The sequence below is a fragment of the Solenopsis invicta genome, chromosome 16 (assembly GCF_016802725.1).
Source record: "Solenopsis invicta isolate M01_SB chromosome 16, UNIL_Sinv_3.0, whole genome shotgun sequence".
NCBI lineage: Eukaryota > Metazoa > Arthropoda > Insecta > Hymenoptera > Formicidae > Solenopsis > Solenopsis invicta.
The window spans coordinates 1,070,436-1,088,178 of NC_052679.1; the positions used below are offsets into that span (position 1 = coordinate 1,070,436).

Below are 17,743 nucleotides of genomic sequence, written 5' to 3' on the forward strand. Positions count from 1 at the left end.
TCGACTCCCCGTCCAGCTTTTTTTCTTATATTCTACCGATCGAATTATATACGCCGTGTACGAATAATACGAGAAAAAATAATTCGATTATCGCGCTAAATTATATTACTTGCCGCATTTGGGTAAGATGAAAATGGAATCAGCACGTGAGAGAGGGTTAAGGGTCTGTGCGTGGGGTTGAAAAATAGGGGAAATATAATTACGACCAATGCGATTCGGTTCGCGCGCGAGAGGGAAGGCAGCTTTTGCCGAGCAGCAGATACGCGATTATTAAACGATCGGAATGTAACGAAACGCGCTGGCCGCGAGGTCTTGGAGTACGGATCAACGATTCGCCATGCATCATCCCTCCCTTGCCCTTACTTCGTTTCTCTCGCGTATCGGTTCTAATTACATAAAAATACACCATCTCTCTCTCTCTCTCTCTCTCTCTCTCTCTCTCTCTCTCTCTTCCTCTTTTTCTCTGTCTTTGGTGAGCAAACTCGATCGAGCGCGAGGCGAACGGGATCGTCCGAGTAAGAATACGACACGCGTAGTCGCGCCAACGAGGAGGAAATAAAGAAGGAAATAAAAAATCGCGTATGCACGGGAGAGAGACGGGGGTGGTCGAGGGGGAATTTGGAGAGAGACGGAGGGCATCAGCGAGAAGAACGGATGGGAGAAAGTCAGAAGGGCGTAGAGAATGGCTGGCTTCTCTCTCTCTCCCTTTCTCTCTTTCTCTCTCTCTCTCTCTCTCTCTCTCTCTCTCTCTCTCTCTCTCTCTCTCTCTCTCTCTTGCTCTCGCTCTCTCGAGGGGTGGAACGTTACTCGTTTCGAGGAGGCGGTAGGTTGGACGAGGCGATGGTGGTCGCGGAGGAGGAGGATGTGGAGGAGGTAGAGGAGGAGGAGGAGGAGATGGAGGAGGACGGGGTTCGTCCTATCAATCACGGTATTATTATCGAGTCCGTGATTAGCAAGGCATGCTAACGATATCTCTGGCCGGAGGCAGAGGGCAACGCTAGGCCGTTGTGCTCTTGTGTACGCACGCGTATGCACGTATGCATCGCTCGGTACGAGCGTACCGGCGGCGTATGAGTACGTAAGTGTGTATGCGCGTCCACGAGTCTGGATTTTGTACGTAAGCGTATGTGAAGTCGTCCTATGTACATGCATGTCTCTGCACGTGTGTGAGAAAGAGAGAGTGTATGTGTGTGTGTATGTGTGTGTGTCGGGCGCGCGCGGATCGGCGTTGCCCGCAATGCAACTGGAGTGGCCGCGATGCGATTCCGGAGTAGTACCCGGAGTGTACCGTGTGTACCGTGCCGTGATGGTAGCGGTATGGTAGGTAGCCCTGGATGGTGGTGGTGATTTCAACGACGACGATGTAGAGGAGGTTGACGTGCGCGCGCGCGCGCTCGCGCAGAGGGAACGAGAGAGGAGATGAACGGAAAGGGGAAGAGGGGAACACAGGTCGCGCCGTGTAGCACGGGGGAGAAGGCAAATGGAGAGAACCAGCAGGAGGAGTAGGTGGAGGTGGAGGTGGAGGAGGTAGCCGGTGTTGCTAGCTGCTGCTTGCCTGCCTACTACTGGTGCTGCTGCTGCTGCCGCTGCTACTGCCAGCAGCAGCCACCGCTGGCTGTTTCGCCAGCCGAGAAACGAGATGGTTGTAGGTATCGTAGGTACGTACTGGATTGGTAGATAGGTATGTAGGTAGCCTCAGTCCCTTGGTTGTTCCCTCTACGCATTGATTCGAGGGACTGACCCTTATCGTTGTTGTATATTCGCAGCAAGGCCGAGTGGGTCGGCAATTCGAATTCGGCAACTTCGACTGTCGATTCACGAAATCGCCGCCTGGTTGATTTAATGCGCGAGAAGTGACCCCCCGGCCAAGTGTCGGAGAATTGGAATCCGGATCGCCGCATATCCTCGAGTGCTGCGCACCCCGCTTTCAAAGCTCCGCAACCTTCTGTGCTCCCTTCCTCTTATCTTACAGTCCCTCCTTCCATGCCTCGTAACGTCTGAAACTCGATGTCGCGATGTTGGTTAACGCTAACCAGCGCTTAACTCGGTCTATCTATCCTACAAAATCATTTCTATTGCTGCTAATGCGTATCGCGATTCAAGTTAAAAGAGTTTGATTCATTTTACTCAAACGTTGTAATTTAGGAAGAAAAACGACGAATCTTTTTAATGCGGTATCCAGTTGGCGCAACGCGATACTCGACGCTTAATTGAATTCTCGATTCTTTGTTCACGCTATAAGCAACTTTTATTAAGTGACGGCCCAACTAATCCCGACGGACCTTCTAATTACGCCCAAGTAGCAATTTCAGTGGTAGGAAGTTTTCGGAAGAATCCGCGGCAAAATGGAGGACCGGATCAGCGCCAGGCGATGTAATACTCGTTCGTTCCGGGGGGACGAGTAGTCCCTCGGTCCTATCTCTGGCGTGCGGCCGATATTCGGGTTATACGGATCGCTCGCAATGCGATTCGCGGCTAAACGCGTTACGGGGAACGTAATTTAGTCCCGGTCGCATACCCCGTATCGCGCGCGCTCTCGCTCGTACCCGCTCCGCGCGCGCGCGTGTGTGTGTGTGTGTGCGCGTCGTATGGTACGTAGGTACGCGGATATATACGTGCACGCGTGCCCCGCGTGCCACCCCTCGTCCCGTGGATACTCGCGTCAGCTCGCGTCCGCCGCGCGTGTTTCCACGTACGTTCGTCTTCCTCTCCCGCTCCCATCCTACCGAAACCCCTTTCCATCCCCCAACTCCCGTTTCTCTTCCATCCTCTTTCCACGCGTCATAGATGCCTCTCCCTCTCCCTCTTTCTCCCTCTCGCTGCACGTGTAGCGCGAACGTGTGTACGTGTGTCTCTGTCTGTATCTCCATTCATTCGTGTGCGTTCGTAACGCACGGTCACCGACGAATTCGCGCGAGGTTTACGCGAGGGGTGGAGTGCGCGGTGGCGGTTGGACGAAGGGGTGGATTGCACGGGCGGCGAGTAATGATATTTCGCGCCCATTATGAAATATTCGAAATGATTTGCCGGGATTGTGCATTTTGATTTGACGTTCATCCGCGTAACCTAGAGCTGCTCGTGCGCGCGCGACCGTATACATGATGCGCGCCTGTATACGCGACACAGAGTGTACGAGGGGTGGCGATCTCTCGGCGTGTCCAATCGGCCGATGCGATCGTTCGCGCACGTCGACACTTTCGTCGTGACGAGAAGAATAATTTACCTGACCCTTTGTTACGATCTCTGGGTATCGAAATATTGTACACGCACCTTGTGCCGCTCGTCATCTTTTCGTCGTTTCAAATTGTCAAATGTTACCGCGCACACGATTCTTTTCTATGCAAATATCTATTTCGGATAAATTACAGAATCTACGTATAAAGAAAGTAGTTAAACTGTTGTACGAGATGAGCTACGTAAGATCTCGCTGATATTTCGTGAGTTATTAGATGCTGCTACAACTTTTTGTTTTACATTTTTGACAAAATGAAGACTTTATCTTACACTCCGCATTGTTGCCGTTAGTTAGTCGAACTATGATTGTTATTTTGTCAATTTCCGGGGCAACGTGAATGTAAACTTACATTTAATTTTAAATTCATATAAAAATAGTGTACTTTAATTACATATTGTTAACAAGAAACATATTTCACATGTATTTTCGGTAAATATTAACACTTTAAAGTTATCGGTGGGTTTGTTGAACTTACCAATTTTGTAGATCTTGAATTTTTTAAGTAAACTTGATTTTTTTTATAAAAGTTATGTTCTTGTGATCCTTTGAAATTAATCAGTGCAATGCGAATTAAATGGAATCATAAATCCATTAGTAATTATGTTACAGATTTTGATGTCAGTGTCGGAGTATTAAATAAAAATTTTGTGTCATCAGAAGTGGATGACGTTTACGCAATCTGGCTTATCGTTCGAATGAATATACCGAACAGCTGCACTAAGCTGTTCACATTTACAAAATGTCTATTTTCAAACCTATATTTGTTTATTTCTTCAATGAGTCCTGATTAAGCAAAGTTATTGATATTTCTAACTCCCATGTTCCTAATTACATTAGTTATATTAGTTATATTAGAGGCAAATGGAGCAAAAGCATGCATTGCGGACCACTCTCTGGCATTAGCCGGCGTATTAATGATATATTTAATAGCTAATGATAGCGCGATGTATTATTAATAATGTAATAAACACCAGGTACAATCGCGATATGATTATATTGTAACGCCCAAGTCGTAACCATAATTTAAACCGTAATTCCGACCGGAAGCGACGCTCGCTCTCCGCTGCCGCGCCGCTGCTCTCGGAAGCGTTGAACCCGCTAGTCGTTCGCGACTCTCGATTGAGTCGTTAAAAGAATGATCGCTTTCCTTATGAAAAAAAGAAAAAAAAACTCGCCTCTCTGTATTTATCCGCATCGCGGAAGCATCACTTGAGAAAAACTCGTCAAAAACGAACTAATCGGTTAAATTGGCTTCCATCTGTCGGCGCCTTTTGATGCTTAACAAAAAAATTTAAATCCAATTTTTGTTACGCTCTTCATATTTTCTCATTTTCTAATTCATAATCTCTACGCTGTTCCCTCCGTTATACATGATACGGCGAGCATCGAAATAACATCTAGATACTTACGTTTAGTTACTTAACGCACTGCGGACGGTAGAAGAAATATTGTGCACGAAGCAATGACGTACGACCGTGAAATCGTGCTTTCCAAATGAGCCTCTTATTACGAATTTCTCCGGCGTCTTTATTTACCGCGGAGTACACGCCAATGGCTCAGCAAATTCATGCTATTTGTCGGAGAAATTTCTCTCCGTTCCATTTTCTGCGGTTTAACATGTAAACCACTGCACTTTGTTTACTTTCCAAGAACGAACACGTCAGTCTCGTCTTCCTGTCTCATCAGTATAAAGAATAAGGAAGGGTACGCGAGGAAGGGACATTTCGTTATTCAAAGCCATTCGATTGTATAATATTAAACAGCTCACCGCAATACTTATAATTAGATCGCCGTAATCGCGTCTCCGTCTCTGATTTTAGCTGCAATGAATTGATTATACTTATTCAAATCTGTCTTGCATTCTCTATATTCTTTCCTCCCCGTCGACGACGTCGCTCAGGATAAGCCAAAGAAAGGATTAGCTATTGCTCCAATGCCGTCCGATGTAAAATGAGAAAATTATAATTAGTAGCGCTCTCTGCGAAATGTACGTAATTAGATAACTACAACGGGCGTTTGAATCTTTCTCGGCTCGCGAGAATCGGCCGGATCTGTCGAGAAACAGAGGGAGAGAGTCAAGGAATTGAAATAAACGCGTACCATAACTCTCGATGCTACGTCGCCGTCGGTAGCAGCGAAAGGATTAAAATAATCCGCGTCCGATTCACGACACGTTGTTAACACCTGTCGACGAATGGGCAGGAATAAGATAGCGAACGGCCGACTAATTTTCGGTTTGTCAGAATTTGCAGCCGCGGGCGGGGCGGGGCGGGGCAGGACGAGGGGGCCGCGAAGCGGCGCGGCGCGGCGGGCGTTATATAGAGGGAGGGGGCGGGGTGGTTGGTTTAAATTCTCTTCCGTCACCGCAAACATGCATATAACGCAGCCGGACGGTGCGTGTAAACGTGTAAACGTCGGACGGTGCCAACCGCTAAATACAAAAATCCCCAACCACCTGTGAAGCCGGCCGACGCCGTCGATGCGTGAGTGTACGCGCGCGTATGTGTGCACACGTTTCCAAGTTAATTACAGCATAATTGCGGTCGACATTTTGTTGTTCGTCGCAGTCGTCAACCGCCGGCCCGCCGCCGAAAGCCGCGTATCGCTTTCGATCCCTTTTCGCGCCGCGAATTCTTGCGATGTCGCGCGAGCTTTTCCTCCGATTACCGTCGCTGTCGCGGTCGCGACCGTTATTTTTGCGGCTCGGCATCGCGATTCGTTATCCGCTGCCTCGATCGGATTTACCTGCCATAGCAGCCAATGAGTTTGTTTATTCAAATGTTTCACTTGAAAATCATCTCTTTCAGCCGAGTTGAAATTTATCAAAGAATCTGCTGTTGACATTAACTTTCAGATTGTACCAGGGTTGAAGGAGTTAATATATTTTTTATCTAAATTATGTTAAAGTTAATGGTTTATAAAATTTATTAGTTACGTTAAAAGTTACGTGAATAAACAACTAATTCAGTTGAAAGTTAAAATTAATTTAACTTAGTTAAATCAAAATTTTGACAAACATTTATATTAAATTAGAATGTAATTTTTTTTAAGTTAAATAATATGGAATGATAAAGGAATATTGTCTCTTATATGAAAATGTATTTTTTCTTTTATAATTTTTTTCGTTTACATAAATAAATTTTTAATTTGGGAAAAATATTATAAAATTAAAGTTTTTGTATTTTTAAAATTACTAGGTGGAATTAAAAATTTATTTATTTAAAGTTAACTAACTTAAATTAAAAGTTATTAATTTACTTTTTAATTAATTATTATTTACCTTGGTTTGCGTATATGGCTTTTATATAATTTTGTGAATGACACTGAAGACTTGTTTATTCTGTTAAATTCGTTGTGACGAATTATATGCAATTTGAGTTATTTTAAATGCTTCCTGCACGAAAAGGACGGTTTTGCTAAAGTATCTAAAAATTTAGCTGGATACAGATCTGAATATAATTTCGTTAGACCATCAAAATAATTATATAAAGCAAAATAATTATGTAGGACGCTCAAACTGGTTGCTAGAATATCAAAACTTGTTGCAACGTTGTTCATCATGCTTGAACGCGCTTAATATAATTATTTTCCAACAAAATTATTTTCAACTCTGTAGTCAGCTAATTTTTAGTTACTTCAGCAAAATAGTTCTTTTCCTATATAAGTCGCCGTTGCTTCTGTTTAATATGTCATTAATTTAATTGAAACAATTGGAGAAACAATCTCAACTCAAGGAATGTTAAATTTAATTGGAATTTAGTTTATTATTTACTACGCATATTAATATGGACGCAGCTTACTTTCAAACTAATACTTAATAATTTAATTATAAAAATGGATTGATTAGATTATATATATATTTTTTTGTACATGTTTCGTGTTAAAATCGTAAATTTTGATGAGCGCATGGAAACTAATAATAAAAAAAAGTTATTTAATTCAATTGATTTAAATTTGTTTCTTTGATATTTAACAGCGTACCTTTATGTTCATTTATCCGTAAAAGTTTCTTAATCGACCGAAAATATGCGTTTATTAATTCGCTTCTCTTTATCCAAGTCACGCATTGTGTGTAATGAGCTCGAAGGGCGCATTTCGAGGGAGGCATTCGTCAGCCTCGGAAAATAATGGTTCTTGTTCGGCGGAGCACTCGATGACAACACACTCGTATCGTGTAAGGCGCAACTTCGAGCCGAGACAAAAACACGCGAAATGCAATCGCAGAAAGGAGCAACGCGCGCGGCGGTGGCGAGCGAGAGGGCGGCGAGAGGGGAGGATGTAAAAGACAGAGGGGCGGAAGCGCGGAGATGTGGACGGGGCACAAAAGCGCGAGATATTCAACCCTATCGGAGCGTATATATAGTCTGGCGGGGTGGCCCCTTCTCAACCCCCATAAATTGATGCCAATGTACCTACGCGGCCCCGGCGCGTTATACGTCTGAATATTACGCACACTCGGCCCCTCTTCCCCTCCTCCTCCTCCTCCTCCTCCTCCACCACCTCCACCTCCTCCTCCTCTTCCTCCCTCGGCAGGGGGGTTAGTAGCAGGAAGGGGGGCAATGCGAGAGGTAGCAGCAGGAGGGTAGCAGAGAGGCGGCCGCGTACCTACACGAGCCGCACCACCACGCCTCGGTTATGCCGTATAGAACACAATTAAGTAAATGAGCACGGGTTGTGCCCGCTATAGATACCCTCTATTATGTGTATTGATCTCTAGCGCGGACTCCAGTTACACGTAATACGTGTTTTGTCGTTTGTGCGTTCGTACGTGGCGGCCGAGCGTATGCATGCGAGCGCGTGCAAGTGCACGGAATAGATATGGCGATGAGGGAGAGGGTGCCGGAACAGTGAGAGAGAAATAGGGAGAGCGAGAAAGAGAATAAAGATATGAGAGAGAGAGAGAGAGAGAGAGAGAGGAGCAGGTGCCTCGATGGGAAAGCTGTGTCCCGATGATATTCCTGAGTCGAATCCTCGCTAATGAAAAGTCTATGAAGTAGGACGAGCCTAACGAGTCGTGAAACGAAGCAGCTTCATCGGTTTAATGATTATCATCATTTAGCCGAAAAAAGTCGGACGAGCCGATAGAATTTTTTAAAGCATGTCCCCCGAGTCGGCGATTCCAAATTGAAAATTGAGTATCGTAAGGCAATACGGATGTCTAGAGCAAATCCTGAACGAAGGATGGATTATATTCGAACAAAAAAAAAACATTCGCATTGAAACCGAGATAGTCTCGAAAGTGAATATTTCTACGAAGCATTGACAGGCAAAAACCTGAAAAATAAGTATTTTAGGTTGTACAAGTAAACTGAGCGTATTTTTCATACTTTTCAATTGATATTTTTAATTTAGCTATCGATGAGAGAAAAAAAGACAAAACTTAACTCTTGAAAGGAACAAAGTTGGGTTCTTCAAATCGTTGTATCACAATTACTAGCAGCTATTCATCCAAGCTAATTGGCTAATTAGGCACACATTCTTCCCTGTAATATCACAATATGACTTTTATGCATCGTGAATCATTTTGCGCGTGTGTACGCGATACGAGCGAGGCTTCCTTCATTGTCCTTCGGACTAAGCGATACTCTTTGTCATTCGATGCTCCTGAGAAGGCGTCCCTCTCGCGTGCGTTAACCCCTAAGATCGCCGCCGCGCTCACGAGCCAAGAACCAAGAAACGTACATACCTTTTATATGAGCACGGATTGGACAAACACGCCATGCCGCTTGTACAGAAGTTATAGACTCGTTGTATAAAAATTACGTTGAAGAAAGGTCACTGAGGAAAGAAGTGCGGGCGCGTTTCAGCTACAATTAAAAACTCTCGCACTCTTTTCCCGGCCTGAACTCTGGCGAATTCCTAGAATTCACGTGAATCGGCAGCAGTTTTGCGCTATACGTTTCCCGGTTTTAACAACGGGGTATTATTTCCCGCCGTGCGCGTTGCAATCTTCGCTCCAAGTTCCTCATGATATTTAATCAGGCGGACGCCACAGCGCGATCTCTGCCTTCTGCCGCCTCCCTTTCTACGTTTCTCTCTCTCTCTCTCTCATTTTCTTTTCTTGCCGTTCTTTTTTCCTTCCCTTTTCGAGGGAAGAGCTTCTTCCTGAGCGGTCGCTCCGCAAAAATTTTCCCCCGAGCGCGAATAATAAATTCCGTTTTACGAGGCGCTCTTAATTCAAGTGGAAATCGTTGTAGTTACGTGTTATCGCTGTCTTTGTCCTCCTCTCCCCCTCTCCTCCTCTTCCTTCACGTCCTCCCGCGACCGCGACTCATTCCCTCGTTCTTTCTTTAACTATAGCAAGTAGGTTGCTACGACTTATGTGTATTTACTGCGGCCCGCCAGCAGGAAACGGAAAGATAGTTATCTGACGGCGAGAGGGACGGAGAGAGAAAGAGAGAAGAAAAAAAAAAAGAAGACGAACGGGGAGCGGAGAGAGAACGCGTAGAGAGGTGGCCAGGTAGACGCCATAGTTATTTATTTTCCCGCGGCTGATTATAATATTACGCAAGCCGGCGGTATACGCTCGCGTAATGCGGATGCAAATGCGACAGAGACGAGTTATACCGAGTCGACTCGGCGAAATCTTCGGCCCGGAGCCGTATTTTATTCATACGCCGCGCGCGCACCTGCGAGCGCGAAACGCGACTGGCTCTCTGTCCGCGTTTATGGATATTCGTGTATACGCGCGTGCGTATGCATTACACCGGCATGCATTATTGAGTGCGCGTTGCGTGTCATCGTGAAAGAAAAGACGTCGATTTCGCGAGGACAGTCGTACGATTAACGAACGCGCCCGGCGTTCGACGTACTCGCGACCCGAATCGCAAATCTCAATTTTTTTTTTAAGGATATTCAGAAGAAAATAATAACATTACAAAGGAAGAAAAGACCAGCAACAAAAAAAAGCGTAAAAAAAATTATATTAACATAAAATTAACATAAAAATTCTAGAAATTAAACAGTTTTGATTCATATTCCGAATAACAACATTAGAAAGGAAGAAAAGACAAGCAACAGAAAAGAGCGTAAAAAAATTACATGAATATAAAATTAACATAAAAATTGTAGAAATTAAATAGTTTTGATTCATAGAATCTTCTGTTAAAAAATAAGTATATATAACGATATAATAAAAGTTTATATATATATATATATATATATATATATATATATATATATATATGTTATGTAATTGTTGAAATTTCGAAACACTGAGAAAAATGATTTAATTATATTATCAAAACTTGTATCATTGAGTGTTTCTGGTAAAACCAAGCAAAATTTTTGGTTATTATAACAAGACTCTGATTATTATAATCAGAACGTTTGATAGATTTTACTATAATCTGGTAATTCCTACAAGATTTCTGATTCGTCCGTTTTTGAACAGACGTATTAGTCGAATCTACCAGATTTCTAAATGATGCAAGACTTCTTTTCCAGTGAACAATTGTCTCGGTCAAGAATATAGCTAAAGAAAATCATAACAAGTATTTTCACTGATGTATTCATTTTTATAAATTGCGAAAGAGAAGAATAACAGAGTTATATAAATTAAAATAAAATAAGGTTCGTTTTTGTGTTAAAAATAATTGTATTTAAATCCAGGAAACACTGATGACAATAGAGTCGTTAAAAAATGTCACATTAATCAACATCCAAGATTCACTGAATCGAATAGCCCAACGGTCATAGTTAAGTAGAGCATAATGAGATGTATACGTCTCGAGGCTTATGTCTACAATCTTTATGAATATCAATGTTAACGCAGACTGACGAAATAAAAAAAAAAATAACGGAGATACGGAGAGACGCACGCGCCTCCAGTCGGGATTCGAGTCGAGGAAGCTGCCATTAAAATATGTTCCAGTTTAGCGAGACGTGCATACGAAACGATCTTTAATCTGACGAATAAACACATTATTCTTACTTGCATTACTTACAACCGACGCGAGACGCTGCAATCGTCGCGCACTGCTTATTCCTAGCGCGTATGCGCCGAGCGTAGACGCGGATGTATGTACACACGTGCACATGTACAGGCGCTTGGGATCGTATGCACGCACGCATACACACGATCGCGCGCGAGATGCCCTTATATAACGTGTGCGGCAAAGACATGTGAACACGGTGGCACGGACGAGAGAGAGAGAGAGAGAGAGAGAGAGAGAGAGAGAGAGAGAGCCTCTCCGCGCGCGCTGGGTTTCGCGCATAACGACATATTATTTATATAAGCGACGTTGTGTCTCGACAAATCGTTCTACTCTCGCAAATTACTCGGGAATATAGACGGGCGCAAGTAATAGCCATCCAGCGCGTGCAGGAATGAGACTCGCGGCAAAATTTCGCGTGGTATTTTACGTAAATTCACGCGGAGAAGGAGGAGAGGGGGGGGGGGTATTTCGACACAACTTAGTATCCGCTAGATTAGTAGAGACTCGAGAAAGGGCAAACGGCAGAAATATTTGAGAAATATGCGCCAGAGGAATGAATGAGAAAATTGTGAGAGAAATATTTTGTGCTTGACAAGCCGTGGGGAAATAAAATCGATTTAAAACTCGTCGATTTGAACCCTCCTCACGATGGATCTTAAAATACGGACGCTAAGCTAATATATCTCGTTTATTTTTTTGTTTCTTTTTTTTTCGAGAATCCGATTCGCCAAATCGTTCGCAGATCGCCGGATATGTGCCGCTTCGGAAAAATATCTTGCGGGCGAGAAATAAATTTGGTCCGAAATTGATCGTTCGCGACCCGCGTACAATAGGCGAGTGAAGGGAGGGAGCGTAAAAACATATTCCGATTACATTGCTAAACTCTTTAGGCCAAGTGAAAAGGTATAAAAAACCTCAGCGATGTGCGAAAGAGAGACGGATAAGTAGATAGATAGGCAGATAGGGCGGATGGCGGTTTATTATGTTCCGGATGGGAACCCACGAGAACAATATACTCGGAATATACACGTAAGTGGTGTAAAATGACGGACCGGAAAATTCGAAAACAACAGAAATGCAAATATAGAAAGACACCGAATCCAATTTGGCGACGATGCAATTAAGATGCGGAAAACAAATGAACGCAAGTAACGGTCGCGTATAAAAAAAAATGGAGGGGGAAGAGGAGAGGAAGCGAATTTTATTACAGGTGCGGGGGGCGGAAAAGGGAGAAAATGTAGCTGAGAGAGAAGTTTATTTAACGAGAAGGAGAGAGAGAGGATGGGAGGATGGAAAGCAACGCGAGACGGCGCGGCGGCCGAGCGCGTTTTAAACGTCGTCGATCAATTAAATCCTTAATAAAAGGACTACTTCGTAACCAGATTTCGCTTACGAGATAATAATGCGTATTACGGCAGCTTCGATGCGTGAGACGACTCGCACGCACTCGCGTGCACGCGTGCACACGCGTGCGCGCGCGGACGCGCGTGTATATGCGCGCGTTGCACGGGGTGTCCCGGCCGGAAGCGCGCGCGACCTCGCGCCGGCGTAACGTTATTTTCTAATTTCCCATTCATGGGCTACCGTTTAGTTTCGATTTGCCGCTTCGTTACGACGCCTAGAGATTTACACGGTCAGATAGGATTGTTGCATGCCGCCGTCTACCCCGCACCACTCCACCACCTCCTCATCCTGACCGCGTTTTATATAACCATCTTTCGTCACCGTGCGCGCGATCTCCCTCTCCGGGATATCTCGCTCCGCGATAATCTTTTCTTTTACCTTTTTCTCTGTGTTTCTTTCCTTTTTCTCTCTCTCCCTTTCTCTCTCTCTCTCTCTCTGTCTCTCTATTCGTTCGCCAGTCTTTCCTGGAAGATAATGCTCGGCCGCGCACTTTGCATTTCAAATGCGAGAGAGCCGGACGAACCCGGGGATCGATCGCGAATCGCGAGCGTACCGAGCTAACAACGCTAAAAGGGAATAATTTCGACGGCGATACTGGGCGATTAGGCTAGCGGCGGTAGGCGCAGCGCAGCATTACTGCGGCGCGGCGGTACGCGGTTGGGATTGCACTTTGTGCTGCAATGCACGCCGCGAAATCCGCCGAAGACGAGCCGAGGTCGTGGTCTTACGGTTAATTAATTTCCGAGAGGAGCGAGAACGCGCACCGGTTATACCTTTTTCTTTCTGAAAATGGAAAGTATCCTCTCTCATGAATATAAATGATTATTACAACAAAATTATTATAACGAAAACTCGCTTTCCTTAGATACTTAATTTTTAACGTCGGCGGCCGACCTCTCGAGAATCTTCTGGGATCCGCAGTCCTGATATAATTTAAAGTACGGAGCGCGCTCGCGTTAATTTAAAATAACGAGCCGCGGAAATCTGCGCCGCGTCGTCTCTGCGACTCTCGGCGGCGGCCGCGGTGTTCGCGTTTTCCGCGAGGAGACGATCCGCGTCTCCGTCGGCGGCGACGGCGGTGGCGGCGGCAGCGGTCGTCTGCTTCCACGGGTAACCGATTTTTATTAGGACTCGATAAGGGAGAAAAATTTTATCGCGACTCCGACGACCACGAAACGGACGGGGAGAAAGAAGAAAGATGGAACGAAGGGGTTATACAGGGTGCGCTTAAAAGAAATTTTTGTCGCAAATAGAAATTTTTGCGACTAAAAGTACATTGGACGTACGCGTAAAATTGCGTGAACGATGAAAAGCTGGTTACGAAATGAAACATTAAGTATCACCGAGAAATGTTTATCGCCTATATGTGATATTTTCGTAGAGAAAGCTATCTTTCTATACGAAATTATCAATTAAAATGTATTTCCTCTCATCTTTTGGGTAAATTTTCAATTTTACTTTACCTAATATTTAAACGTATAACTGTTAATATGTGATACAATTGCGTTGCACAATGAATCATTTAACGTTGGAACTTGTATTTTTTATCGAATCGCGCCTGTATTTGCGGGGCAATTTAAACACGAGAGAAACTGTATTTTACAGTTAATCTCAGCTACACTCTCTACGTTCGGAAGGAGGGGTCCGACGTCTCATCAATTTTCGGGATACTTAACGTTAGAAATCGAGAAAAGCCATTCGAGAATCTTTGCCAAGTAAAAATCCCTCGCGAACTGGTACTATCGAGTTTCCACCTTTTCAGGCGCACCCTGTATATATTTGTCGAGAGCGCGGGGGAGGAGGCGGGGAACGAGGACTGAAGGATAGGGAGAGAGGGAGGGAGCAAGGCAGGGAAAAATGGAGAAAAAGGTCGAGAGCGTGGTACGCCGTGCCCAACGAGTAATAAGTTAGTAATAATATTTTCACAATATCTCTCCTGGATTGGATGTTATTTCATTATATTTTATTGCCTCTTACTATTACTCTTGCCAGTGCGGAAACCTCCCTTGGTCCTCGCCTGCCCCCGTATACCCTCCGCCACCCACTCGGCTGCACCCTCCTCCGGAGCCCTCTTTCGTCCCCCTTCGACCACCGCCGACGTCCCGCTCTGTTTTATTATCTCGAGCCTCTCTCCTCACCGAGGGAATTCACTCGCGGAACTCATTATTGAGGGGTTTATTCTGCTGTAACCGTTGCTCTCGCCACTCGCTTGTCCCCCTTCTTCCTTCTTTCGCGGCCGTCTCTTCCGTCGTTTTTGGCCGTGTACGTCAAACGCATTGCTCGCGAGCCGGTTTGTCAACGAGGCGTTTGCATTCTTCAAATTTTCATCATTCCCCCACGCCTAAAGTATAAATAGATATGCAGTCACGAAATTAATTATCCGAACGTAGAGTATAGACGTTTATTTACATTTTCACTACAATTATAATTTTTTTAGGAAAAACTTCATTGGAAGTGAAAACCCTTGCCAGTGATACATTTCTATTTAAAGTATGCTTTTGATTTTTTTGTAACATAAATTCAATAAAATAAATCCAATATCTTGTGCTCGGACAATTAGTTTCGTGACTGTATATAAAATTATTTTGTTCACATTTAATGTTATTCCTTCACAATTTTACATACATCTTTTACACACATTGTTACACTCAAGTAAAAACAAGTAAAGATCAAAATAAAGAGAATCAGCGTTTCGCTGTTTTATTTAAATATATCTTTCAATTTGATTTTGTTAATAACAGGCCAGTGAATTTTTTCAATTTAAGCACAAGTTTGCTTTTGATGGAAATGTATCACTGGCAAGGCCTTTCACTTCCAATCAAGTTTTCTCTTAAAAAATTGTAATATTTAATGAACTTGTAGCACATAAAACTCCCACTGTATCCCGCGTTCAGGCAGTAGTAATTTTATGACTATTATAGATCGTCCTACTTAAGGTTGTAAGAATTTTAACAAAATAAACTTTAGCCCATTTACCTCATTCCAACTTAATTCTATACCTACCTCGTAACTAACTCATGACTAAAAAAAAACGCTCACACACATATACACGTCCGAGATCTTCGTTTCCATCGCTTTACAATTTTTATATGCGCGAAAAGAACGGTTTTGCTAAAGTATATGAAAATTTAATTAGATAACAGATCTTAAAATAATTTTGTTAGGTCGTCATAATAATTATGTTGGACTCTTAAACGAAATTGCTAGAATGTCAAAATTTTTTATAGCATGTTTGAATCCGTCACAAGTGTTTTGGTGGTCGAATAAAATTATTTTCATATCTGTATCCAGCAAAATATTTTGATACTTAACCAAAATCGTTCTTCCCGTGTACAGGTCTCTAACTCTCGTAGAGTGAAAAGTCATTTGGAAATTGCAAGTTCGATTTTCACTATGAGGAATGAATTTTTATTCTATATATAAGAGTAAATTTTTACTCTTGCTTGAGTGACAAATCACTCGAAAATTGCACAAACTCAATTTTCATTCTTTTAGCCTCTTTACAAGATTTAAGAATTTATACATCATTATACCTATTGTCATAAAAATGTTATCATAGAATCTTCTCTCTTTCTCTCACTCATTTAGAGACATGTATATACAAAGAGAAAAATAGAGAAGCATTGTAACGTAAAAGATATTTAAAGAAAAAGCTTTTGAGATCGCGCGATAACATCATCGCTGACGTTGTTTCTCGCGTGAGAGCAAAAGACACGAAAGCTACGAGGAGCGGGATCACCTGGGCCTCCAAGCGGGAAAAGTCGGGTGGGAAAAGTCAGCCGACCGATAAATCATTCTTTTACTTTGCCGCCCGTGCAATCTTCGCCACCGCAGCCGCGTATTTCTGCGGATTAACGTGTCTCGGAGGGAACGCGAAGGGTAGCTTGCTCGTATACACAGATAGAAGCCACTTTCGATCTTTAACCTTTTTAGCTACAAATGCCACGTACGTATACACGTCCAGCTGGGAACTTTGCGGAAAGAGAGCAAACAGAAGTTGAATTAGTGATATTGGATATTAATAGAACGGACGGCTGCACTTATCACGATTACACAATCTATTCAGATAATTACTGATTCGTATAGTTTTCGGTAGCGCACGATCTCATAAAAATTGTCGAGATAATTATTCATCTCGATTCATTTTGCTTCGGGCTTAATTTGGTCCGCGGTACCGTCGCTCACTTTTCTCAATTGCGCCCTCTTTTTTTTCCTCTGTTTCGTGACAGGCTGGAGGACCGCAGAGAATCGTCGACGCGCGGATGGACTTGGACGAGAGCAATGCACCCCGCATGGAAAAAGCGCAGCCTCTACTGCAAGCGGTATCGACAGCGTACGAAGACATGTAACGTACAGGTGAGTTGTACCACTCGGGCATTACACGGCCGGGCGCACGTTGCAATTTCATGCGGAAAGTTTCGCCTTGATTCCACCTACGTAACGAGCGGCCGCGGCGCGGCGTACCCCCTCATCGCCGGCTTCGATTTTCTCCTCCGCTTAAGGAAGCTCCGTTTTGAAAGCGAGAAACGACTCGCGTTACACGGACGAACAATGCCAACGAAGGGAGCAGAAAAAAAGGAGTACGCTCGATATATTGTACAGGGTGTCCCGGATATGTACTCCTTCCTGTTCGTGCGATCATATTCCGAATTTCCCAATTTATTAATCAATTTAACTTTCCATAGTTAATGGAATGTGCTATCCTATTTGATCATTTTTATAAATTTCAATTATTAAATAGCTCGGCGATTACACTGTTGTATTTTCAATCGAAATAAAATTAAAATTAATAAAAGAAATTGAGTTATCAATTTTTACATAATTTTCAGAATATTAGAATTTTTTAATTTATTCATTAACAAATATAACTTGCGAGTGCTATCATTTTTATGAAACAAAATATCGGCCAAGTTATCATTTTTCCTTATCTCGAAGATAAAATTTTCATTATATATTTACGCATTATATATTACACGTGCGAGGTGAACTCGCGAGAGAGAAAGAGCTACCAGAGATTCGCCCCGCAGCTTTATCCCCGCGGTTCGGAAGGAACGGCGAACACCCTGTATAAATATCGGCGTGAGCGTCGCGCGTATTTGCGCGATATATTGCTCGTCGCGGCAGTCATGTGCACAAACTCGGCGACAGAAATAGCGAGTGTTGTCAC

General features: G+C 43.6%; 1 protein-coding gene across 1 annotated transcript in view; it reads left to right on the top strand.

Annotated features, from left to right (window-relative positions):
• Window positions 1-17,743, top strand: part of LOC120356873 — a 118,197-nt gene that overhangs the window by 75,437 nt on the left and 25,017 nt on the right. Inside the window, exon 4 of the mRNA XM_039458207.1 lies at window positions 16,806-16,932. Coding sequence (XP_039314141.1) covers window positions 16,806-16,932 — 127 coding nt within the window. The remainder of the gene's footprint in view (window positions 1-16,805; window positions 16,933-17,743) is intronic.